Source organism: Suncus etruscus, chromosome 7, assembly GCF_024139225.1.
Source record: "Suncus etruscus isolate mSunEtr1 chromosome 7, mSunEtr1.pri.cur, whole genome shotgun sequence".
Classification (NCBI taxonomy): domain Eukaryota; kingdom Metazoa; phylum Chordata; class Mammalia; order Eulipotyphla; family Soricidae; genus Suncus; species Suncus etruscus.
In genome coordinates, this window is record NC_064854.1 from 72,363,173 (window position 1) to 72,390,873 (window position 27,701).

A 27,701-nucleotide genomic window follows, 5' to 3' on the forward strand; every position below is an offset into this window, starting at 1 on the left:
ATTTCCAGCTGCCTGAGACTGGATTTCATCAGCATTCCTTCCAGTAATCCTGCATGCTTTAGAGCTGCCTGAGATTGGATTTCATCAGCATTCCTGCTGGTGATCCTGCCTGCTTCACAGCTGCCTGAGACTGGAATTCATCTGCGTTCCTGCCCACGATCCTGCCTGCTTCACAGGTGGGTAGGGACATAGACACAATGATTCCTGATGGTTTCTGCCAGGAGTCAGAAGGGTGCAGAAGCCATCTTGGGTCATGTTGTTTTCAGCTGCCTGAGACTGGACTTCATCAGCGTTCCTGCCAGTGATCCTGCCTGTTTCAGAGGTGAATGTCAATTTTCTGGGTGAACCTGAACCAAAGTGAAGGTTTTGGAGGCTTCAACCTCTTTAACCTTTATCAGTAAGAGGATGGGAAGCCCCAACCATCTGAGGGGATTACCATTTCAGACTACGATTAAACTTCTAAAGAAATTCTGGGAACTCAGATGCCAGCACCCTTATCTGCCTGTCTTCTGTGCTGTGCTTCCATTTTCGGCCTGATATCATTCTGTGTGTGGCTGGTCTGTGGATGGCTCACCTTCCCTGGAGCCTTCCCTGGAGGTGAGCTTAAATGCCCAGAAAGGGGAAGCCACTGAACTCTGCTAGAACTCAGATGTCAGCATGCCTATCTGCCTGTATTCTGTGCTGTGCTCCATTTTCAGCCTGATTTCATCCTGTGTGTGGCTCATCTGTGGACAGCTCGCCTTCCTGGGAGCTTCCCTGTAGGTGAGCTTACACGCCCAGAAAGGGGAAGGCACTGAACTCTGCTAGAACTCAGATGTCAGCATGCCTATCTGCCTGTATTCTGTGCTGTGCTCCATTTTCAGCCTGATTTCATCCTGTGTGTGGCTCATCTGCGGATGGCTCGCCTTCCTGGGAGCTTCCCTGTAGGTGAGCTTACACGCCCAAAAAGGGGAAGGCACTGAACTCTGCTGGAACTCAGATGCCAGCACCCCTATCTGCCTGTCCTCTGTGCTGTGCTCCATTTTCGGGCTCATTTCATCCTGTGTGTGGCTCATCTGCAGATGGCTCGCCTTCCCTGGAGATAAGTTTCCACACCCAGAAAGGGAGGAGCCAAAGTACTGGGCTGCTCTGCTTCGCTTTGCAGCTGTGCACATCATTTAGCCAAAGAATACAACCACAACATGTAGAAAAACATACAAGTGTGACAATGGGGAAACAACGCAGGCCAGCACCAGACATAGAGAATGATGATGGCAACTCTGATGACTTGAACATGACCAACCAACTAGTCAGTCTCTCAGATAAGGAGTTTAGAGTTGCAATATGGTTGATGTTCAAAGAACTCAAAGAAAGTATAGAAGAGAACACTAATAAAAATCAAGAGTACATGAAGATAGAAATAAGAAACCTCCAAACTGAAATTTCAAGTCAAATATCAGGTCTGAAAAGCTCAGTAGATGAATTAAAGAAAAACATGGTTGAGCTTTCCCACAGGTTAACAGCAGCTGAGGATAGAATTAGTACACTGGAAGATGAGATGAATAACAATTCCATACATCAGAAGAAATTGGAAAAAAGCCTTAAAGCAAATGATTAAACAATGGAAAAATTACTCAAAGAATGGGAATAGAAGTCTATGATAAGCTCAGCAGAAAAAACTAAAGAATCATTGGAGTCCCAGAGACCCAGAAAGGAAACCTCTAGGAAGAATCAACAGTCAAGAACATAATTAAAGACACACTACCAGAGCTAAATAATACATGCGATCAAATCCTGCATGCCCAAAGAATACCAACTAAAAGAGACCCCAGAAAAAACACCCCAAGACACATCCTAGTCACAATGACGAAGCCCACAGATAGAGACAGAATTCTGAAAGTAGCAATATCAAAATGAGAAATTACATTCAAGGGAAAATCCTTGAGATTTACTGCAGACCTGTCACCAGAGACACTCAAGGCCAGAAGGCAGTGGTGGGACATAGTGACAAAACTCAATAAAATAAATGCTTCGCCTAGAATACTGCACCCAGCAAAACTCACTTTCAGGTTTGAAGGAACATTACATGGTTTCACAGACAAACAACAGCTCAGAAACTTTACAGACTCAAAACCATTCTTAAAAGAAAAACTGAGCAGCCTACTTTAAGACAAGACTGACGAACAGATTCACCAAACTTTGATATAAAGATGGCACTAACTCCCAGGACAATTCTTTCTCTCAATGTCAATGGACTAAATGCACCTGTTAAGAGACACAGAGTGGTTAAATGGATAAAAAAAAAACTCATCCAAACTTCTGCTGCCTACAAGAAACACACCTGAATAGTCAGAACAAACATAGACTCAAAATAAAAGGCTGGAGGAAAATCATCCAAGCAAACAAAACCGTTAAAAAAGCTGGAGTGTCCATACTAATATCATATGATGCGATCTTTTTACTTAGGAAAGTAGTAAGGGACAAAGATGGACATTTTGTATTAATCAAGTGATATGTAAAGCAGGATGAAATCACTCTCCTAAACATATATGCACCAAATGAGGGGCCAACATAATATTTAATAAAATTGTTGACAAATCTGAAAAATAATATCAGGAACAACAAAATAATTGTGGGATACCTCAACACGGCATTGTCAACACTTGACAGGTCAGCCAGACTGAAACCCAATGAGAATATACTAGATCTGAAAAGAGAAATTGAAAAAATAGGCCTAGTACATATATACAGGACAATCCACCCCCAGAGGCCTGGATACACATTATTCTGTAATGTACATGGGACATTCTCCAGGATAGACTACTTGCTAGCACATAAAATAAATACCTCCATAATATCAAGAGTATAGAAATTTTGCAGGCTACCTTCACTGACCACAAGGCCCTGAAATTATATGTGAACTACAAAGGGACACAGAAGAAAAACTTTAATACCTGGAAGTTAAAGAGTCTAATACTGAATAACCAGTGGGTCCGAGAGGAAATCAAAGAGAAAAAAAAAACCTTCCTAGAAAAAAATGACAATGGAGACACAAACTATCAGAACCTATGGGACACAGCAAAAACAGTACTGAGAGGAAAATTTATAGCTTTGCAATCCCACATCAGGAAAGAAGAAGGGGCATACCTGAATAGCTTAATGATGGAGCTCATAGAATTTGATAGTACTCAACAAAAGGACCAAAAAATAGGGAGACAGAGGAAATAACAAAGCTGAGAGCAGAAATCAATGAAGTGGAAACCCTAAAAACAATCCAATAGATCAACGAAAGCAGAATTTGTTTCTTTGGGAAAAAAAAATTTTATAGACCACTGGCAAAACTAACAAAGAAAGAGAGAGAGAAACTTGATAACTCGTATTAGGAATGAAAAAGGAGAGATCACTACTGGTATGGTAAAGATCCTAAGGGTAATCAGAAACTACTTTGAGAAACTCTATGCCACTAAAAATGAAAACCTGAAAGAAATGGATAAATTTTTGGACTCTTTTAATCTTCCACAGTTGAAGAAAGTGTATGTTGCATATATAAACACACCCAACATTATTGAGGAAATTAAGACAGTAATCAAATGCCTGCCCAATAACAAAAGCCCAGGCCCAGATGGATTTACTAATGAATACTTTCAAACCTTTCAAGAGGAACTACTACCAATCCTGGCAAGACTCTTTCATGAAATTGAACAAACGGAAACACTTCCAAATAGCTTTCATGAAGCCAACATCACCTTGATACCTAAACCAGACAGAGATGCTACCAAAAAACAAAATTACAGACCAATATCGCTGATGAATACATCTGCAAAGATCCTGAACAAAATCCTGGAAAATAGGATTCAATGCATCATTAAGAAGTTCATCCACTATGATCAAGTAGGTTTCATCCCAGGAATGCAAGGATGGTTTAACATCCGTAAATCTATCAACATAATACACATCATCAAAAACAAGAAAAATAGAAATCACATGATCATATGAATAGATGCAGAGAAAGCATTTGATAATGTCCAACACCCATTCTTGATTAAAACTCTCAGCAAGATGGGAATGGAAGGAGCCTTTTTCAATATAGTTAAGGCCATCTACCAGAAGCCAGAGGCAAATATTATCCTCAATGGAGTAAAACTAAAAGCCTTTCCTCTAAATTCTGGCATAACACAAGGCAGCTGTCCTCTCTCACAACTCCTATTAAACATAGCATTGGAAGTCCTTGCTGTAGTGATTAGGCAAGAAAAAGATATCAAGGGAATCCAGATATGAAAGGAAGAAGTCAAGCTCTTGCTGTTTGCAGATGACATGATACTCTACATAGAAATCCCTAAAGTCTCTACGAAAAAGCTGCTAGAAAAAAATAGACTCATATAGCAATGTGGCAGGCTACAAAATAACACACAAAAATCAATGGCTTTTCTATACAACAATAGTAATAAGGAAGAAATGCACATTAAGAAAACAGCTCCATTCACAATTGTGCCACATAAACTCAAATATCTTGGAATCAACTTGACTAAAAATGTGAAGGACCTATACAAAGAAAACTATAAAACTCTGCTCCAAGAAATAGGAGAGGACACATGAAAATGAAAGCACATACCCTGCTCATGGATTGGCAGGATTAACATTATTAAAATGGCCATACTCCCCAAAGCATTGTACAGATTTAATGTGATCCCTCTAATGATACCCATGACATTCTTCAAAGAAGTGGATCAGGCAATTTTGAAATTCATTTGGAACAATAAACACCCTCGAATAGCTAAAGCAATCATTGGGAAAAAGAATATGGGAGGAATTACTTTCCCCAACTTTAAACTTTACTACAAAGCAATAGTTACCAAAACAGCATGGTATTGGACTAAAGACAGGCCCTCAGATCAGTGGAATAGCCTTGAATACTCAGAGAATGTTCCCCAGACATACAATCACCTAATTTTTGATTAAGGAGCAAGAAATCCTAAATGGAGTAAAGAAAGCCTCTTCAGCAAGTGGTGTTGGCACAACTGGCTAGCCACTTGCAAAAAATTGAACTTAGACCCCCAGCTAACATAATGTATGTAGGTTAAATCTAAATGGATGAAAGACCTCAATATCAGACCCAAAACCATGAGATATATAGAACAACACATAAGTAAAACACTCCAGACATTGATACTAAAGCCATCTTCAAGGAAACTGCACTCTCCAAGCAAGTGAAAGCAGAGATTAACAGATGAGAATATATTAAACTGAGAAGCTTCTGCACCTCAAAAGAAATAGCGCCCAGGATACAAGAGCCCCCCCACTGAGTGGGAGAAACTATTCACCCAATACCCATCAGACAAGGGGCTAATCTCCAAAATATGCAAGGCACTGACAGAACTTTACAAGGAAGAAACATCTAATCCCATCAAAAATTGGGGAAAAATGGACAGACACTTTGACAAAAAAGAAATACAAATGGCCAAAAGACACATGAAAACATATTCCACACTACTAATCATCAGGGAGATGCAAATCAAAACAACCATGAGATACCACCTTACACCCCAGAGATTGGCACACATCATAAAGAAAAAGAACAATCAGTGTTGGCGGTGATGTGGAGAGAAAAGAACTCATCCACTGCTTGTGGGAATGCCGTCTAGTTCAACCTTTATGGAAAGCAATATGGAGATTCCTCCAAAAAGTGGAAATCGAGCTCTCATACAACCCAGCTATACCACTTCTAGGTATATACCCTAGGCGCACAAAAATACAATACATAAATCCCTTCCTTAAACCTATATTCATTGCAGCACTATTTACCATAGTATGACTCTGGAAATAGCCAAGATACCCTTCAACAGATGAATGGCTAAAGAAACTGTGATACATATACACAATGAAATATTATGCAGCTGTCAGGAGAGATGAAGTCATGAAATTTTCCTATACATGGATGTACATGGAATCTATTATGCTGAGTGAAATAAGTCAGAGACAGTGAGAGACGCAGAATGGTCTCACTCATGTATGGGTTTTAAGAAAAATGAAAGACTTTCTTGCAATAATAATTTTCAGACGCAAAAGAAAAAAGAGCTGGAAGTTTCAGCTCACCTCATGAAGCTCACCACAAAGAGTGATGAGTTTACTTAGAGAAATAACTACATTCTAAACTGTCCTAATAATGAGAAAGTGTTTGTGAAATGGAAAACCTGTCTAGAGTACAGGCGGGGGTTGGGTGGGAGGAGGGAGATTTGGCACATTGGTGATGGGAATGTTGCACTGATGATGGGTGGTGTTCTTTACATAACTGAAACCCAAACACAATCATGTAAGTGATAAAGTTTTTTAAATAAAAAAAAGACTGAGTTAAATGTGCAATGAAATTGCATAGAAATGACCCCTATTTTATAAACTTAGCTAATGTGATATACAAATATGAAATATTCACCCAAGGTTTCCAGAATATTGGAAAATCTGAAATTAAGTGTCACGGTCTCAGTGTAAATCCTAAACTACTACTGCTTGCCTTGATGTGAAAAAGCCAACTAAATAAATAAATACATAAATAAATAATAAATATATCTAAGAGGAAAATGCTTTCACAAAGACTGAATCTTATCTTAAAATATTAGGCCTAACAATACATCTGATATTTGTGTTATTTATCATCATAGGAAGAAATCATTCATGCCAAATGACCTAATTAATACAGCTTATCAATTTCACAATTTAATGTTGTTAATAATACCCATATATTTGAATGCTACTTTCCATTTTCTAAATAGGTTTCATGTATCTTAATTGTACTTTCCATTCAATCCTCAATTCTGGTCAACTCTAATTTTAGGGTTATAGTCAGAAAAACTGAAGTGTTTTGTTTTGTTTTGTTGTTCGAGAAGATGTGACTTGTAATTCATATAGAATTGGTAAATCATATCCAGAATGCAATGATGGCACTCATAATACAAGTGTCCTTGCAAATACATAGGATTGATGTAGAGTTTAAAAACCTATGTCAGCAATCACCATATTTACAGCTGGCCAATTCCAAAGACTTGCTCTATTCTGAAATGAGATGTAAAGCAACATGTGAAAAATAATGGATAATCCAGCTATGCAATTGGAAGTTGGCAATCTTGAGAGGAGAGGGTGTGTGAGACAAGCCACCATCCTGCCAAAGACAAGCCATTGTATCCATCACTCATAATTGCCACTTTGTCTATGGTCTTGCCTGTACAATTCTCTGCAGAGACACCAATTTGACCAAAATTTTGGTATGTTGAACTTTGGGTTGATATCACTAGGGCTTTTTTGAAGTGAATGTGGGAAACCTTCCCACACATCCTGCTTCTTCCAGGAGGCCAGGTGGCTACAACCACAAATGTCATCACCATATTTGCACTAAGTCAACTCAAAACACTCAATCTTTTCTTGAAAGATATGTAGACCACTTGTGAAAAGTCTTGGGAACAACAGCCACTCAACAGAAAGATAGCAATCTTTGTTTAAAGATAATAATTTTTATTTGTTTATATCACATATTTTAAATTTATTTCTATGATCAATTATATATGTTTAGTAAGTGATACTTCTCTCAGCTCACTAGAAATGATCCCTGAGTATAGAGTCAGGAATAAGCACTGAGCACCACTGGGTGTGAACCTATCCCCTAAAAATAAATAAATAATGCAGCTAGCATTAGCCTAATATCGAATTATTAGGCCAGCATTGTATAATTTCAAATATCACTAAAAATGACAGGTAATATCCTTAATAAACATAAATATGAAGATCCCCTACAAAATTTCAGCAAATTGAATTCTACAACATATTACAAGGATCCCACAAATACAAGCATATTAGACGTATGCAGTTCCATTGGTGAGATACGCCATAGTAACAAAAGGAATGATTTACAAAATTAATGCCTATTAACAGATGCAAAAAATTCATTTTTTATATCTATTTTTATTTTTTATTAATAATTTTTATTTTGACCAAAGTGGATTACAAATCATTCATAGTAGTATTTTAGGTACATAGTGACATTGAATCAGGGGTATTCCCAAAACCAATGTTGTCCTCCCTCCACCCCATAGCAATATTAAGAGGAGAGGGCAGGTCAAAGCCACACCCTACTGAAGTCATGCCTGCTGCATCCATTCCCCATAACAGCCACTTTGCATATGGACTCCTCTACAAATATCTGCAGACATTAATATGAAAAAACTGCAAGTTTGCCAATATTTGGGCTGATATTGGCATGGTGAGGAGACTATCCTTTCTGCATTCACCTACTTCTGGGAGACCTGGCAGCTGAGAACACTCCCCATATAATCTGCAAAATCAATAATAGTCCTTTGACTTTCTGCACAATTTCATTTTTGTTGCTGTTGTCCCCTTTGGGAATACTCCAATGTATAGGTGAGATCACTTATTATTCAGTAACAAATAAAATAACTGAATGGTCAGATAGCAAGAAGGGCTTATTAAAACATTGGTTATTTTCTTAATGTACTCATTTGAGATACAATAATTTTCACAAATATGCTTGTCATTTTATTTCTTCATTTCTTTCTCTTTAATTTTTATTCTTTTCTTCATTTTTCTTTTTTGTTTGTTTTTTTTTCAATTTTTAAAAATAATTTCACTCTCATCTGGAAACATATTTTTCCAAATAAACTCACTGGAATACAATAATTTTCACAAATTTGCTTGTAACTTTTTTTTGTTGTGTTTTGCTTTTTGTTTTCTTTTATTTAACTTATCTGGAAACAAATGTATTAATGTCAACTATATCAAATAAGTGATGCACTTTCTTTAAATAAACTAATTTTAAAAATGATCTAATATCACATTGTGAATTCTCCTATATGAAATAGCAAAATAAAATTTCTATAAAATTAAAAGTAAAATTATTCTTTTAAAATATACAGATTATTATTATTGATGATTATTGTTATTGGAATTAGTAATGATATTTTCTACATTAAGCCTTAGAACAAATATTAAATTTAGCACACATAATAGCTTCCAAGGAGATTTATCTGTTTAAAAGAAAAAATGTCATTATAGCCAGCCAAGATATAAATTACAGTTTATTTCATTTAGAAATAGATACCAATCTTTAGAAAATAAGAATATAATTTAAAATTCTTTTTAAAAAATTTTTATTATAACCATTGTGATTTACAAAATACCTCACTTAATGGATCATGAAGGGTGAATTTAGAAAATGGGTTTTGAATCCAGAATGTCTGACATTGAATCATTATAATGTCTCTTGTAACAATTTTTTCAACATTAAAATTACATAACATTTCAAATTAAATGCATATCTATAAAATGTGTGGGATCTAGAGCTGGAATATTAATACAGAAGGTTCAGTGCTTGTTTGGCACAAGATTGATTTAATCCCCAGCACCAATATTATTTCCCAAACAGCAACTGGAGTGATCCTTGAGCTCATAACCAGGAATATAAGTACGAAGTACTTTCATGTATGGCCCCAAACAAATACATATTAGGATCTAAGAATTATTTTTAAAGTGGAAAACCATTCAGGGAAAATATAACTTAGACAACTTAATTTACTATCAATTTTTTATAATAATTTTATGTAGGTCTTCTGAATTTTTCAGCTGAGTGTATGCTAGGAGGCTTTTCCTAGCTCAGTGCTTGTGGAATCATACAGTCCAGGAATTAAATACAGATATTCTACATTTAAAAAAATATGTGCTCATTTAGCAATCTATTTAACCTAATACAATTCACTTTTGAAATTAAAATTTGCCTTCAAATTTTGAAATGTGTTTGGAAAATTTTTAACTCTTAAATACCAAAATATGACTTTAATTTCTGATATTCTGGACAACCCAAAGAATACAGCAGAGAATGCAATTATAAAAATGATTACAGAGGCCGGTGAGGTGGCGCTAAAGGTAAGGTGTCTGCATTGCAAGCTCTAGCCAAGAAAGGACCGCAGTTCGATCCTCCGGCTTCCCATATGGTCCCCCAAGCCAGGGGCAATTTCTGAGTGCTTAGCTAGGAGTAATCCCTGAGCATCAACGGGTGTGGCCCCTAAAACAAAAACAAAACAAAACAAAACAACAACAACAAAGAAAACACCTTTGTGGCCGGCGAGGTGGCACTAGAGGTAAGGTAAGCCCCAAGCCAGGGGCGATTTCTGAGCACTTAGCCAGGAGTAAGTAACCCCTGAGCATCAAAGCAGTGTGGCCCGAAAAACCAAAAAAAAAAAAAAAAATGATTACAAGTAAATTTTCAAACAAACTAAATTAACCTTAAAACTACTATCAAAGATCTTATTTATTATTTCTTCACTTAAGACATTCCATTTGACTTATATTTAATGACTATTCAGTAAATTCAATTAAATAAGAACCAGTCTCAAATGTTGATATCTTTCATTGTACTTATTACATATAATGCCCATAGCCATTTGAAGCCTGAAGTTAATCTGTAAATGATTTAACATATATTTATATATATATATACCAGAAATTTTGATATAAAAATATTAGATATAAAAAGCAAGTTGATTTATTTCATCACTGAAGTTTCTTTTAAATAAATAAGTTATTTAATAAATAATAGAAGATACATAGTTATAAAGTTGCTCATGATTGACTTTTAATCTTCAACACCCATCCCTTCACTAGTGGTGGGATTGCTCACACCAATCTTCAATTTTCAGCCCTGCCTTCTCTCCAGCCTACTTCTGTGGAAAATATTCTTCTTCTCCTCCTCCTCCTCCTCTTCCCCTCCTCCTCCCTTTATTCTCCCCTCCTCCTCTTCTTTCTTCCCTCTTCCTCCTCCCCCTTTCCACATCCCCCCTCATCACCCCTTCCTCATCTCCCCATCCTCCTCCTTTCATCCTCCTCCTCCTCACCTCCTCCTTCTTTCCTTCTTCATTCTTCTTTCTCCTCCCCCTCCTCTTCCTTTTATCCCCCCTCTCTCCTCCCTCTCTTCCCTCTTCTCTTCCTCCTCCTCAATCTCCTCCTCCTCTTTCTCTTCTCTCAATGTCTTTAGAATCCAATATAAGAAGAAAAATAAATAACTAGAAAATATTTTACTGCTCAGTAGTTCAGTGGCCTCAGAGCTATGTGAATCCTGCATTGCATTTCTAGAACTTTAAAAACTAGAAATCCAAGACAATCATGAAAGGCACTGCCTGGAGGTGGGGGGAACTTTCTAGTGTATTAGTCCTAGGTACTAGTGCAAAAGTAGCAGAAGTAATTCACAAAAGCTTGTATTAACCTCACAGCTGCCTACTTTTTTCTTCCTGCTTCTCATAGAATGTAGAATACTTCTCAATGTGACAATAGCCCACCTACTCAAAGAGGAGGTTAATTATTGCTACATAATTAACCTTGCGAGAAAATTGTTAAGATTAATGAAGCAGTGCTTACTAAGTTATTATAAGCTCCCCATGAGCAGTCTTACAATTATTGGTTTACAAAAACATCTAAAGTAAATTGAGAACAGATTCTGTGTACATTATTACAATACTGAATCTACAGATCAACACGTATAAATCATAGCCTAAGTGTTAGGAAAAAAAAGGAACAAAGGAGGAACAGAGTGAAATGTGGAAAATAATAAAAAATGAAATAAAAGGAGAAATAGGAACAGAGAATATGATGATGCTTATTTGTATTTGTGTGTGTTTCTAACTTTCAAAAAGAATTAACATGCTAAAATGGAAGTTTTACATTTGGTTCTATGAATTCATTGTTCAGCAAAACACTAAATGCCTTCTTTAAACTAATTTGAGTAAATTTAAGACTATTGAAAACCACAAATAACTTCTTCAATAAAAGTTCAAATAATGGTCTCTGTGTCTCATTTAATTTAACACTCATTTTAATAAATTTTAATAAATTAATAAAATGATTTTTAGAAAACTAAAATGAAATTCTAGATGCTAACAGGAAGTTTCTGTACAGCTAATTCAGAGCAGATTTTGGTGATTTGGGTGAGCGCTACCTTCCAAAATACTATAGAATAGCAGGGTCATCACTCTATTACCATCACCATATGCTTAATCGTATTTTACTAACATCAGTCACCACAACTACTCAGTTTTCCCCAGATGGACAGGCTAGAACAATTAGAACAGGCTAACAGGCTGCTAACAGACTGCTAATAGATAAAATTTCCCATTATCAAAACAGAAGCAGTTCTTCATGCTTTAACTCTGCCATAGATTAATTTTGTGAGGGTACAGAATCACCTGTTTTCGAACATAGGTGAACTCAAAACACCAGAGAAATCCCTTTTCTTGAAGTACAGATATCTCTACAAGAGATAAGATGGTCTATAAAGTCCATTTACAGCCATAAAGTTACACAAATAAGAGCAAGGAAAATCACATCTGCTCACACAAACCATTCCATTCAATCACAATCAAGCTAGGCCCATAATTCTTGTGTATCCAAAAAGGTGGAAGAATACATTTTTGGTAAAGATAACTAATGATAATTCAATCTTGTACTCTATTATCTATGGAATGTCAATGCTAACCATAATTTTTTTTATTGTTTTCAATAAGCTGCTTTATTTGTGGATATCTGGACAACTAAAATTTTTTCATTAACCGTACACCTAATTTTGTGAAGATACTTGCTATTTGCAACTGAATAACTGAATAACAAAACACAAAGAAAGTAATAAAAATATAATTCAAAGAGATTACATCACAAAATGATTAAATAAGGGTGTCTGAAAATTTATTAAATTTAAATCTAAACAAAAGCTAAATATTCATATGTGTCCTTATGAAATAATATGTGGTCAAGAGTATGTCTGCATAAAGCACAGATTATTGCTACAGGGTTAAGATCAAGTTTTTAGAATCCAGATGAGAGTTGTGATACTAAACTTGAGGTCCTACACTGGGACAGAGGACTAACTGATTCCAAAAGACTCTCAAGAAAGTGTTTATATGACAAGCTTTAGAGATGGGTAATGAGTCTATTTCTGATATAACAAGAGTGGCACATATGGAAAATTGTCTCCTGATTCATATCTGATCTAAGCATATGGTTTCATTCATAAAGCAAGGCATTAATGTCTGGGATGATATAGAAAATCCATGGCAGATAACAGCATGCCTGTGGGACACTTCCTAGATGGCATAAAATATATTGAGAGATATGACTAAATTAGTATGAAAAACTTCAAAGGAGTTGAGAATTATATTCAGACAAAAGTTATTATTGCACTGGGTGCTAAAGAAGCAATTATAAAGAACATATAGGACCCTAAACAAATGAAGAGCATTATTTTCATACAAAATTTATATAATCAAAAGTTCACTTATGTGCTTTTAGTGTGACAACTTTGAAAATACTAGTATTTACTAGAGGAAGAACATTTCTATCATTTTTTTCATCAATGGCTTATATAGACTTGCAAAGATTAATAGATCTGCGATGGTCTTTCAAGCTGAGGCCAACATAAGCAAATAATTAGGTAAGGCACTAGGTCAAATGAACATTTCAACTTAACAAAACTTTACTTTGCAAAATTGCCTTATACAATCTGGCTTTTATTCAGAAAAGGATTTCACTGTTACAGAAAATATCCAATTAATTCATCTCATGTATTTACTTATTTCTGTCACTTTCATTTCCTTTCTACTTAATAGAATCTGCTTCCACACTTCCATCATTCTATTTTTGTGGTCTCTGTGGTCACAGCAAGCGAAAACCAAAAGCATACACACATAATCTTTATTAACCATTAGATTCACTTATTCCCTTATACACATGCACAATTCTATACCAAAAAAAAATTGTCATAAACCTTCAGAGTTACCATTAACCAAACAAAAACCAAACAATTTAGAATTGCATATTTTGCTTTATGACAATTTAAAATATTAGGCACTATAAATTAAAAATAGCTGATCCAAAGCTATCTTGCATTTTAAAATTGCATTTTAAAATAAGTCTACTGAAATATACAATGGTCACTCTACTTGGCTAATTTCTCAGAAAACATGTTATTATTTGCCCTCTATGTTACAAAAGTGAAGGCCATCTAAAAAAAATGATCACAAATTAAAACAAATTTTCATGTACATCCATGTATAGGAAAAATAAAAGACATTTTTGCAATAATTCTCAGAGACAAAAGAGAGGAGGGCTGTAAGGTCCAGCTCATGACATGAATCTCATCACAAAGAGTGATGAGAAGTTAGAGAAATAACTACACTGAAAACTATCATACACATGAAAATGAATGAGGAAAGTAGGAAGCCTGTCTAGAGTACGTGCAGGGGTGGGAGTGAGAAGGAGGACTTGGGACATTGGTGAAGGGAATGTTGCACTGGTGAAGGGGGGTGAAAAAATAAATATACACATGCGTTCATGACAACACTATTTACAACAGAAAAAAATGACTATAGATGATTTTGCCTAACGTGTGAAAAAAATTGCTCTTAAATAAACCAAGATGACTCTATCTAAAAAAAATAAATAAATAAAAATAACTAACTAAATAAAATATTTTTCTTGTTTCATTAAAACAAATTTACTTTTCTGGAAAGCAAAATAAACTGAAATTTCTCCATCTAGAATACAGAGCAAATTTTTGAAAGTTACCAGATTATGTTTACAGATTATGCAAAATAAACTAAATTTAGTTATCCCGAGGTGCTTTCTTTTCTACATTACAATCATAACTAGTAGAAAACATGAAAAGGAATTTAATTCAAAGTAGCTAGTATGTAACAATTATTGGTTGGGGTACCCACTTAAAAAAAAAAAAGAATGGAACTGCTAATTCATAAAGCTCAAATTCAAGAGAATTTTTTTTAAAAAAGCAATAGTTGGTCTTCTCAGGTATGAAGTCTAATTTTTCTCCTCTTCAAAGACCTTTTCTTAATAAAAATAGCAATGTATATTAAAAAAATAGAATAACACAAGTAAAATACGATAAAACTATATACTTTTCTTTATGAAACAATAAGGTCAAACTAAGCTGCAGCAACTCAATTGTGTACGTGTATACTGCTGTTTTCCTTCTGAATTTATTTTATTTATTATAAAATAAGAACTAAATCCTAATCTGTCAGGATTTTTAGTTTCATATAGAAACATTGAGACTATTTGGTTTTAATTTTCAACTCGCAGAACTTTTTTCAAGAGTTCAGACTAATTGAATTTTCTAAGATCAGCCCTGCTCTGAAAAAAAATTTAAGCGCAACTAGTAAGAATGCATATTAATTATATAATATAAAAATAAGCCAAGAAATAAACAAATCAAAAGGATCATTAAATAAAACACTTGGCTACTCTAAAAGATCAATGGAGTTATTTATTACAAATAAATAATTAAGCTTAACTAAAACATATCCAGCTGAAAAAGGCATATCAAATTTAATTTTCATTAACTCAATGGACTAAATTAGTATTATTATACAATTATGTATATGTAGATATTATATTTACTTCTATCTGAATTTTCTATATATCAACCTTCAAAGGGGATTAAATACTGGATTGGGAATCTGGAACAATAAATGGTGCATGTGTGAGGCTTTGAATTCAATCAGGGGCACTTCATTGAGTGGCTTAAAGAATATTTAATTTTGGAGGTTTATGTTATGATTTTGTTTGCTTATCTGGAGTGTTTGAATGTCCCTGAAACTCAACTCAGAGTTACTGTATGGTACAGAAATTAAATACGTTTTGGTTGTGTGTATACCAATCATGCATTCCACACTTTTTATTTTGTTTCATCATATTGTTATAAAATTAAATATGATTCTATTAATATAATTAGTATCTATAATTTTAACTTATTAAATGTTTATTAAGACTATTTTCTAAGAGTGATTTAGTTTATTTTTATCTTTAAAATGTTTTTAATAGGGGCCAAAATGGTGGCGCAAGCGGTAAGGCCTCTGCCTTGCGCATGCTAGCCTAGGACGGACTGTGCTTTGATCCCCCAGCATCCCATATGGTTCCCCAAGACAGAAGCAATTTCTGAGCGCATAGCCAGGAGTACCCCCTGAGCGTCACCAGGAGTGGCCCAAAAACCAAAAAAAAATAAATGTTATTAATAAAAAATGCTACTTCTTAATATGCCAGTATAGAAATACAATTACCAGTTTTTTTAAATTATTTTCTGCGAATAACTATAAAAGTCATTAAATGAATATTGTATACCTGATATAAAAGAGCTATGAGAGAACATTTTTCTATTGCCTTTCTATCACTCCAAAATAAGCTATAAAGCAGTTTTCAAGATAGAACTCTATAATTAACTCCATGATTATTTTTACAGTTTTTATTAAGTCTGAGCATATTGAAGTCACATTCTAAATATTACAATCTAAGTAATTTTTCTGATGTATTTTCTATGCATATAGTAGTTCTATTTTCCAAAAGAAATCTCTATCCCCCATAAAAATACTACTTCTAATTAGAAATATTTTTGAGCATGATATCTAAGATTAGGTTAAAAGGTTAAAGTATTCATTAAACATGTTAGAAACCAACAGTAATTATTTACAAGCATATTTTAGAACATGTTCTAAGCATGACTCTGTTAACATCAGATTTCAGAATCTGGCAACATAACAGATTTCAAAAAAGACCACTAAATTTTAAGATAAACACTGACACATTCTCATGTAGTGACTATAAGTTTTACTTTTAGTACTTTGAAAAACTAAAAATATACCACATTACATTACTTATTAATCATTAACAGATTTTTACCCAGCTCTTTATCTGCAAGAGTATAAGATTCCTCTTAAAAACACTTGAAAGACTATTGAATTTATAGAATTTTTCACTTTCTGAAGTTAGCATAACAGACTTGAAATTTTATATATAGAACTTTGTGCGTGTGAATTGAGAAAATATTGTCTTCAAATGAGTAGAAATTTTTTGTTAATATCTAAATATAAACAACTTTGGGGGTAATTAGGATTTATCAATCTGTTGTAATTGATCACATTCAGCAAAAACTAAATTAATTTTAAGTCTATCTTCTCCGAAAATGATTAAATAGGAATTATTTTAAGTTATTTTAAATATCTTAAACTATTTTTTAAATATTTTAAAAATTCTCAAAACATAAAGTTAATTCTAAATAAAATATGTTGCAAAAAGTGAAATACTTGGAAACTTTTATTTGCTTGGCTTGCTGGCTATAGATGTAATGATGTCTAAAGGACAGTTCCTGGTCAGGGGATGATTCACACACCACTAGTTTATTCTCGTTTTTGTTTTTTTGTTTTTTTTGCAATGCCTCAATAAATATGGAGATTACCTTTCCTTTAATATAAAATAGGCATATATCCAAGAGATATAATAATGCTTTGTTAAATGTCTTAAATTTCTAAATTTAATTAATTGCTTATTATTTATTCTTTATCACCTTAGTCAGAGATAGTAAGAGGTTTTGAATATTGAACTGAAGCCAATATAAATTAGCTAAAGGTATAATTAATTTCACATGTGCAACATCATTTAATCCAACACTCTACATACTGATCAGCCAACCTCAAATATTTGTCAACTTGCTGCTATGTTACTTACTCATTTTAGGAGTTCCAGTATTTATTACCATAAAACATACCTTTAATTTCAGTGAAATACCACAGTTTGTTGAAACCAAATCTTTTTTTTTTTTTATTTTCTATTAGTTAACTAAATCAAGAAAATATTTCCACAGGGCTGATGGAGAATAAACTATTCTAAGCAACTATTTTATTATTGTTTAATACATGTCATTTCCTTATCATGAGAAATAAGTACATAACCTAATATTAGAAGAGGAAATTAGTAATAAAGAATAACACAGTTATAATGAGTTATGATGTGGAAAAGTAAATTCAAACTCAGCTCTCTCTCTCAAAACATGCTGAATCATGCTTTGAAAAGGCAAGAAAAGCTTACATTCATTACTGAATAGGCATTGATTTCAATTCTTTTTTCTTTTTTGTTTTTGTTTTTTGGGCCACTCCCAGTGACGCTCAGGGGTTACTCCTGGCTATGCACTCAGAAATCTCTCCTGGCTTGGGGGACCATATGGGATACCCGGGGATCAAATCACTGTCCATCCTAAGCTAGCTCAGGCAAGGCAGAAGTCTTACAGATTATGCCACTGCTCTGGCCCCTAGAAATTGATTTCTGATCCAAGTATCAAATGATTGATTTATTATATATACCAAATTAATTCTAAAGAATATTTTATGAAAGTGTCAATCTCAATAAATAGTTTAACAAAGTGCTTCAATAAGAAAATGAAGTAAATAAAAGAATATATAAAGCTTCTTGACATATAATTTCCATCTGAATTGTAGAATTAAATAAACCTGTAGTATCTTTATCTACTCTTGTCACAAATAACCATTTAAAGAGACATCTTGGAAATTGTGTACATGCACGACATATAAAAAATACAAGTTTTAGGTTCTTCATAATTAAGTTTTCTACCAAAACTTGACATTCAATGGAATTTTGTCTTATTTAGCATTATAGTTGTGAACTACTTCCTGAATTTTAACAGAATTCTAAAACAACTAATTAAGTCATATATTTTAAGAATATTCTATTACTTAGAATAATATTAATCATTAATGAATAAAATCACTGAAATTGAAAAGCAAATAGTCTTTTTCTCTCTTTTAGAAAGAAATTATATTAGCTTGCTTTTAATCTGCAGAAGAGAGGATTTTAGGAATGCCATACTGCAGAGATAATACAAGAGCAAGAAGAAATGGAAAAGAATCCAAGACAACTGGGTCACAAATTGACAGATTTTCTTATCCCCTTTTCCCATATAGTTATTATAAGTCATGTGTATTATCACCCAAAATAAATATACATGAAATTAGACTAATAACACTTTGTTGTTTTAAAAGTTTACAAAATAATTATATCAGGGTAGGTTTTAGCAATGAAATAATGGAATTATAAAATTTGGAAATGGAATAGGCTAAAAGTGGCATATTTCATAAAAATGTGCTATTATTCTTTTGAATGTAACTAATTTAGTACTACCCATCCCACTGCTTTTGTTTATTTATGCATATATAATTTAAACAAATATGAGAGTTATATTTGGAATATACTATACTATTTAAAGACTCAGTCTTTATACTTGCAGAAAACAAATCCTGTGGTAACAGAAGAATAATTGGAAAAAACAATGCAATATGATAGATGGTGATACAGAAGTACATACATACAATGGGATGTGAGATACAATCAAAAGGCAGAAAAAAAGTTAGGGAGATTTACAGTAGAAACAATATGTTCTATAAGAGAGTGGGGAGAGGGCAGTCATTTACAAAGAATAGGATCAAAGGAGAAGAAAGGGGAAGTGATAGTGGCTAGGAAAGTAAGAGTACAAATATAGCAAAGACAGAAGAAATTTGAAAACAAACTGATAAAGATTCATGTTGTCCTAGATGAGAAATAGCTACCTACAGTAAGAAGAAAACATAACAACAGAGAATAGATTTAGCTCTGTAAATTAATTTTTTCCTTGGGTAATAGTAGAATATCAAAGATTAGCAGAGGCAGATTGGAAAGACAAATGAGTGTGTGTGTTGAGATTTCCTGGAATCTATACAGAGATCCAATTTCCTTCACATAAGTAGCACCATTGATGTAAGGAGAAAACAAAGAATCCTTTAAGGCTTTTTATATGACTTAGATATCCTGATGTGAAATTTCTGCCCCAATTTACCTAAATTTATTTTTAATCACGTGGTATGCCTTAAGATTTTATCTAATCTCTTATATGACTGATATAGACTAAAATTAGCTTACTTAATAAAAAACTATAAAATATAATAAAAAAATCTCATAAAGAAATGTTAGTTTCTCCCCAGTTTCACAAAAAATTAGGTAAATGTATATGTTGTGTTTTGCTTTATAAACAATTTATTTACATTTCATGGAGATATTTTTAAATAATTGCCATAAATAAGATTTAACTTTTTAAAAGCTTCTTTTTGTTGATTTCACATAAAATCCAGGGAATGAAAACTAATCATATGCCATTCAAATTAATAAATAAAATATGAATAAGTTGAAATTTGAATGAACTAAAAACATGCTTTAAGAAGTATCAACTCAATAACTTAGTTTTATAATGTATTCAAGGGAATTTTTATAATTGGAACTATTCCTAAAATCATGGCAATTTTCTTATTCCTGTTTTCTGGCTATGGAATTCTTTAGTACATGAGTTTATTAGTAAAGGGCATTTTAGAGAAACTGTATGTTCCAATAACCTGTTCCTGGTAATGCATAATTTCCTCAAATACTTGATTTTTGAAATTCCAATGAACACATCAACATTTGTTATACTATTGCCCTCACTGTCATTTTCGCATAAAACACCTTGACTCTCCATTTAGAGAGGTTGAATTCTCTGCCATCAAACTTTTGAACTATGAGGAAGTAAATATGATACTATTTCTACTTATCACAGTAAATAGTCAATGTGTATCTTGAGTGTATTCTAGCAATTTACAGCATTTGTTTTCTATTGTAAGTAGAAATCATAAAAGTCATACATTACCGGTAGAATTTTTAAAATTTCATTTGAAAATTTGAGCATATATAGCATTGTGATGTAAAATTAAGTAATTTTAGAACAATTATAGACATGAGGAAGACAATTATGTGGAACAATTAACTTTCTGTCCTGTGAATTTCATGATATAATTTACATGAAGCAGTATTAAATTATTTTCCATAAGACTGTCTGCATCATTTGTAGAAGATAATGAATATTTAATAGATTTTGGATAATTCTTACTAATTGAGTTTTCACATTCCTTTCTTAGACTGCAACAAATACCAAAAGGTTTTCTTCAAATGAGGTAAGTGTGACTTATGACTTATGTTTTTAACTAATTATTTACAAATGCATCAGCTACAATGATGTTATCAGGACAAACTTATCTTTCTTATTTTATTTCTAAATGATTACATAGCACAAATTTAGTATACAATAAAAAGAATAGACTGTGCAATATTACATTTTAGCATATATTGTTCCACAACCACATAAACTTGTCCTAGCATTGTTTTATTAGCATTGTAAGGACAGCACTTTATTGTGAGGTATTTATCTTTACCTTTATTTGTGAGGTATTCATTTTTCACTGTGGATCTAATTTGCCACAAGAAATATATATCTTCCCAACTGGTTTACACACCAACTGTCTGAAATCACTATTCTTGTCATTCATCATTCATAAAACAAAAGATATCTATATTAGCTCTTCTATACTATACCATTATTTTAACTCTAATTTAATGGCCATCACATTAAACATATTTGAAAGTTATGTCTAATGTACAAATGAACAGGCAACAACTTTGTTCTTGACATTTGCTACCATTCACCAAGGGTAAAAAAAAATGTTCTATCACTGGATTCACTTGCCAGTGACTTGCTGATGTGATCAGCATTCAATTTGCTGATAGATTCTTAAGCAGGGAAAATACATCGTAAAATTCCATTAAAACAACAACTAAACAAATGAACAAAAACTAATTTCTGGTGTGAAAATTGTCTTAATTGTCAGACTGGAATCACATTTTCTTTGTGTACCGTAGCTTCCTATTCTAAGGGACACTAATTAGTATTAAGTGGTGTTAAATACCATCCCTGCAGTTGGAAGTGCTTCTCTGGGATATTTACTGGAGAAAAGAACTTCTGTAATTTAAAACCACTTTGTTTTCTTCAGTCACAGACTTTAAGAAAACACTGACCTGTAAAAAATCTTGCTTTTCACTCATATATTGCTATTCGTTTATTGTTTTAATCATTTTCGAACCATCATTTCCCTTTGTACCACTGCTTTTCCATAATTCCCATCCCCCAACTTGTTTTCAGTAGGAAAAAAAATAGCATTGAGTTAGTTAAAGCAGACTCTCTTTCCTTCTCCACTTCCAAAGCCTTGGCTACCCTAAAAGAAAATTCTGTAACAACGTGTCAATTTTACATTGGTCACAAAGACAACTTCTGTTGGACGAGGGGGCGGAAAAGGGGACTGGAGCTTGGCTGTGCCTTTCCACAGACAGGGATCTTTGTGGGAAATCAGAAAACATTTCCTGAATAAAATACTCAACGTATACTCTAGTAACAGAATTGGGGAGCAAGAAGGAAAAGGTATCGTCTGTGTCCTCAAAAAAAAAAAAAAAAAAAAAAAAGACTAGTCATTAACCTTCCAAACAGAAATGTCATTTTTTCCCCAAATATGCTAGTTTTCTTAAATTACTAAACATCATCCATAATCTCAAATCCTCTGGTAGCTCTTCCACTGGAGACTGTGGGAAAGCTATAAATCACTCCTGTGCTTTCTCTCTTTTTCTTCTGCATTTCTGTTGCATTGATTCGGTTTTGTATTACTAGATTTGATTTTCTTGCTTTCTCTCCAGTGCGCCCCCCTTGTAACCTCTCCCCTCCCAGAACCAGTCCAGCTAGTTTTTTGACAGTTCCTTGTTTCTTTCTGTGTCCCTTCTGTGGACCATGAAGGTAAGAGCAAAACCACCAGGATGTACAACTGTTTCCATATACTACCACCACCTCTACTGCTCCCCTCAATGCCTGCACAAATGCAGAGCTGGTGCTTACTCTGGAGATCCCTTAATCCAGGAATGAGGGAGCACGTGGCATTTATGGTGCAAAACTGTTCAAAACAATAAGTCAAAGCTGTGAGGGAGGGATGTGCCCTGGGCAAGGGTCCCTTAGCTGACCAGAACAGGCTTTTCATTGAGTTTGAGTTGCCTTTTATTTGCAGGGCATCAAATATTTCCAATGTGAAAAGGTATAGATAGATAAAAATATGTAGACAGGAACGAGATGTGGGAATGATGAGAACTGGAAACTGGTCAATTTCCTGAGTGTCTTATTCTAGCGTGGCTTCTAGGTTTCAGCTCCAGAAAAATCCACCCTCTCCATCCTTGCCTCCAGCAAAATTAGCTACACTTTTGGGGCTGCTTCTCCCCTGAGGAATTAATATTCCATTTGCTTTTCAGAAGCACATTGCTGAGGGTTAATCCTAATCTCATCCTTTATGCCCCATCCCTCACATCATGATATCTCTAACTAGTTTAAGAGACGTGCATCGGTAATGAATATAAATCAAAAGATTCCAAAGATGGCAGAGAAAAAGAGCAGCTGGGCTAAGGCAGAGCATTCCAGTCCAGCTCCCACACGCCCCTCCTCCCTCCTCCAACTAGCCTACTGGGCCTGGCACATACCTTCTTTGGGCGGTCGCTTGGCCTCCCGGGTAAGATTGCAGACCTGGGTGGTTTGCAGCTCCTGGGTCAGACAGCCTTCGGTCTGCTCATTCAGGGGTAATACCAAGTTATTTAACAAAACCAACGACTGGTCGTCGATCCCCCACTCTCCCAAATGCTGAGGGCAGGTGCATTTTGTATACATGATCCCACATGATTCTGTTCTCCCATTTTCTGATTTCAAGCAGCTCTCCAACCAAGTGCATAATACATGGCAACCAAATTGGCTTGGGCTCACCTTGTTCAATACCAAAAACTCAAAGAAAGAGGTCTGATCTTCTTTCCCTTTTTTCTGTAATCCTGGGAAATCAGTTGGAAATACCCGACGAATCTGAATAAAATTTTTATCATATTGTAGAAAAACGAAAGCATTCTTGGAGTCACAGAGTTGCATTATAGAATGGTTCTTTCTTAAAAGATCCTTTATTTTTTCATGGGAAAAATGATCAAACTGGTAAGCCAGCAGGGAAAAATTAGAGCAGCTAAGGTCCTTTTTGGAAAATTTCAGGTAAATACTATATTTGGTTGGATCTGGATTTTCCAGCGTCCAAGTGCAGTTTGTAAAGTTTTTGGGAAACATTTCACTTACAGAATATGATCCATAAATGACTCCCTTCACCAAAGTTGAACACCAGAAGTCTTGGGCAGCATTAAATCCAAACATAATCAGGAGATAGGTGGAAAATATATAAATCAGCAGGTTACGAACAGCCTTCATCCTATGTCATTTGGCCTGTAAAAATTGTAATAAAAACAAAATGCAAGTAGGAATCTACACGAATTGAACAAAATGCTCCTTCCAATATTACAACCAGCTGTTTTCAAGATTTCAGGGTAAAAAAAAAAACATTTTAAAAGAAGGGCAGGTGATTTTTTATTTTATAAAGGAAATATTATCTGTTGCTGTGTGAATAGCGCCCTCACGTGGTAATTCATAAAAGCCAATATTATTATATTGATGTAAAAAATAATATCTAATAAATTATTATCAGATTCTAACTCATCTACCAGTATTTTTTCATATGCATCATTATTTACTAAAATAATAAAAGTTTTCTTAATATCATGCTAAAATATTAATATTTGCAATTTAAATGGGTTTAAAGCAACCCATGCAACCTCTTTTTCCCCCCTTAAGCTCTTTGCCTGCAGTAAACATTATCACACAGAATCAATTCTGATCATCTGGAACAGCTGTCATCATATTATTTCTCTTCTTTTAAATGTAAAAAGTAATTAGGTAAATTATGGACACAATTTTAAAAGCATAAATGATAATATGTTGTAGATAAAACATCATATCCCAGATGCCTCTACTTGTCTTCATGGGGGCCACCCCATGAACTGATGGAAATTCTTGTGCAATTAAATTTTTTTAAATGATCACCTGAGAAAGGGCAAAGATAGGCATATACAAAGACTTATTGTTCAACATTACAACGGGGAACTAGGATGTAAGTCTGTCTTTTCAATGTGACATGCCCTTTGGGATACATAAACTGGATCACTGGATTTGTATCTGTATCCAAAGATGGTATCAGTAAAAAAAGAATCTCATAATCATAATAACTGAGTAGCCTTCCATTTTTCAACTTGATTTTTGAAATGGTTATAGATTGGTCTAGATTTTGATACTCTAATTTAAAATTTACACCTAGAAGGAAAATAAAGACTAAACAATTTTCATTTACTAGCAGATTTCAATTATTAAATTGATCCTTTTCCAATAACTCCAAAGCTTTTCCCTTTTTTCTTTTTTATTAAATTCTGGCTTTGTGCAGTAAATTAATTCTGGGTTATATTTACCTCTGTAAGTTGTTATCCAAAAATAACTTGAATTTTTTTTCAGGTTTAACCTTTAAGAAGTTATTTCTTAGAATATATGATATTGCTTTTTTTGTTTAGCCTTTGAGCTGATAAGTGTGCCAAGTTAATTTTAAAAGTCTTTTGGTTGCAGTCTCTTCCACTATTCTGTAACAGAGACAGACATACAGACATATAGAAAGTTAACAGTTTTCATGTTTTTGCCTGGGTCCTATCATTGAGCCAAAGAATAAAACCCTCTTCCACCCATTGCATAACATACATCAACACATGCACATAAAATCCAGTGACCAAAGTCGCTGAAGACAAATCTGCATTTTTTCAGATCACATTTCAAATTCTGTGTTATAATACAGGCAAAACAAACAAACAAACAAAACCACCCAACTCTAATCTCTAATCAGTTAAAATGGCACACAAACTGCTAGTTGGATGAAAACAGTGCTCTCTGTTTTCAAGCATCTAACTGAATAATGCCTTTTCTGCTGGAGAAATTAAAACCAATGAGCATTAAAAGATTTTAAAAATAGGGAAAGTTGTGGGGAATTCTCTAATTAACCCTCCCCCTTGCTGTGGCACTTTGCAGGCAAAATGCAGGTCTGCGCAGTGTTCCTCGGGATAGAGTGTAGGCGTTAAGAGGCAATGTGACAATAAGTGTCTAAATTAGGAATTCCGTCCATGACAAAGGTCTTCGTTTTATAATCGAAAATTCCTAAAGAGATCGTATGTCTTTTCCTGATGAAATACGCTACTTTTGCTCCTTTTTATTTGATGGAGTCTGTCTGCATTGCTGTGTCCATCAAGAATCAGAGTGGAAAATAGCTCAGATCTCACTTTCATGCCTGCTCGCCACAGCCTACCCCACCCTCACCCTCACCCAGGCATCATGCTCCTTATTCTATTCATTAAGCTTTTGTAGTATGAGTCTTGTTTAGTTGGAAATAATCAAGATAAAACCACGGGACTCTTCTGCCCGCTTCCATTTCTCCCTCCCCCTCCCACCCCTTTTTGGTGCCCCTCTGCAGGGCCAGTGAGAACAAATGCATTTCCCTCTTTAAGAGAAAATGAAACCGGGGTTCTTCAGAGTTGGCTACTGAGATCTCAAGGATATTTTATTTTATTTATATATTTGTCTGGTTCCTGCTGATAAGCAAACCAGTTTAGCTATTCTCAAAACTGATTTTTCTGGGTGACACTTTAGTGGAACATAGACGGCGCCATCACTCCACTGATTTTTTCCTCCAACAGAAGACCCACTGACTCCCTTATCTTAACTTCTTCTTAACCGACCCCCCATATAATTACCCCAATCACATAGAGCTGTCAGATTTATTTATTTATTTATTTATTTATTTATTTAGATCTCTCTGCCTATCTATCTCTTCATGCTGCACACCTTTGCAAACCCCAGACTTCTCTAACTTTTCAACTGCGGCGTTTAAGTGCATGCAGACAGACAGCCTCCTCAGCTGGCTTGCAGCCCCTCCTTGGGCCACAACAGCCTCTCCATCGTCCTCCCTCAATAAACATCTTGCCCTAAAGCTCCTAGGAGGCTCCCCCTGGGAGCGAGAAGGTGACCCCTGGACACCCCCCACCTCTTCCTTACCTTCCACTCTGAACGCTCCGGAGGCTCCTTGCTCTAAGACACCAGCACAGGCACGCGTCCCAGCAACAGTGACGGAGAGACTCCCCTTCGCTCCCAATCACCGTTGCCCATTTTACCCGGCTCGGTTTCAAAAATTACGATTTATTATTAATTTTTGTAATGCACATAGACGAGAAGCAAAAGATGATGATATGGAGGGGGTCGGAGAGGGGGAAGCAGCCCCCAAGATCCGGAACCTGTCTCCGTAGCCAAGCGAATCTCCAGTCTTTAGCCGAGAGAGGCAGGAGGAGAGAAATCCCCCCGAAAAGAGACTCTCGGGAAAGCCAAAAAACGCGAGTGGCTTCAGAGCAAAGACGTTCGCTGGGTTGACCAAATCTACCCGCAATCTGCCAGCCGATCAGCCCACAGCCCCGAGAGCGCCGGGTCCAAGAGGCCGGCAGATCTGTTGGGACGGTGGTGGGTTGAGGACGGGAGAGCGGCGGCCGGCCGGGGGGCCGCGAAGGCTCGAGCAGAGGCTTCTCAGTTTTCCGCCGTGCTCCCTCCTTCCTCCTCGCCTCCCCCTCCCCGGCTGGAACGGACGGACGGACGGACGGACGGACAGACGGCCCCTTGGGAGAAGGGGGCGGGGAGACGAAGCCCGGGCTACGAGGTCGGGCGCTGTTTGAATGCCCAGCTAGGAGGGAGGCACGCGAGCGAGCGAGCGAGGAAGCCGGAGTCAAGCTCGGTCTCCGGTGTGCGCGCCGAAGGAGGAGGAGGAGGAGGAGGAGGAGGAGGAGGAGGAGGAGGAGGAGGAGGAGGAGGAGGAGGAGGAGGAGGAGGAGGAGGAGGAGGAGGAGGACGCGCGTCCCCGGGGCCCCGCGCACCCGCACAGCCGGGCACGGGCGTTCCGCGTGCTCGTGGGCGCGAGCCCTGACCCCCACCGCCCTAGGGGGTGTCGTGGGGGGACTCACGCAGCGCGGAGAAGCTCGCGGCCGGCCTGCACGCTGGATGCGCACGGCGC

General features: G+C 35.5%; 1 protein-coding gene across 1 annotated transcript in view; it reads right to left on the reverse strand.

Moving 5' to 3' along the window:
• The window catches only part of ADGRB3 (adhesion G protein-coupled receptor B3), an 898,471-nt gene extending 871,575 nt beyond the window's left edge, over window positions 1-26,896 (reverse strand). The window contains exons 1-3 of the mRNA XM_049776768.1: window positions 26,702-26,896; window positions 25,078-25,242; window positions 23,233-24,004 (exon numbers count right to left, since the gene is read on the reverse strand). Of these exons, the coding sequence (XP_049632725.1) occupies window positions 23,233-23,989 (757 nt within the window). The 5' untranslated portion in view covers window positions 23,990-24,004; window positions 25,078-25,242; window positions 26,702-26,896. The remainder of the gene's footprint in view (window positions 1-23,232; window positions 24,005-25,077; window positions 25,243-26,701) is intronic.
• Window positions 26,897-27,701: the final 805 nt, after the last annotated feature.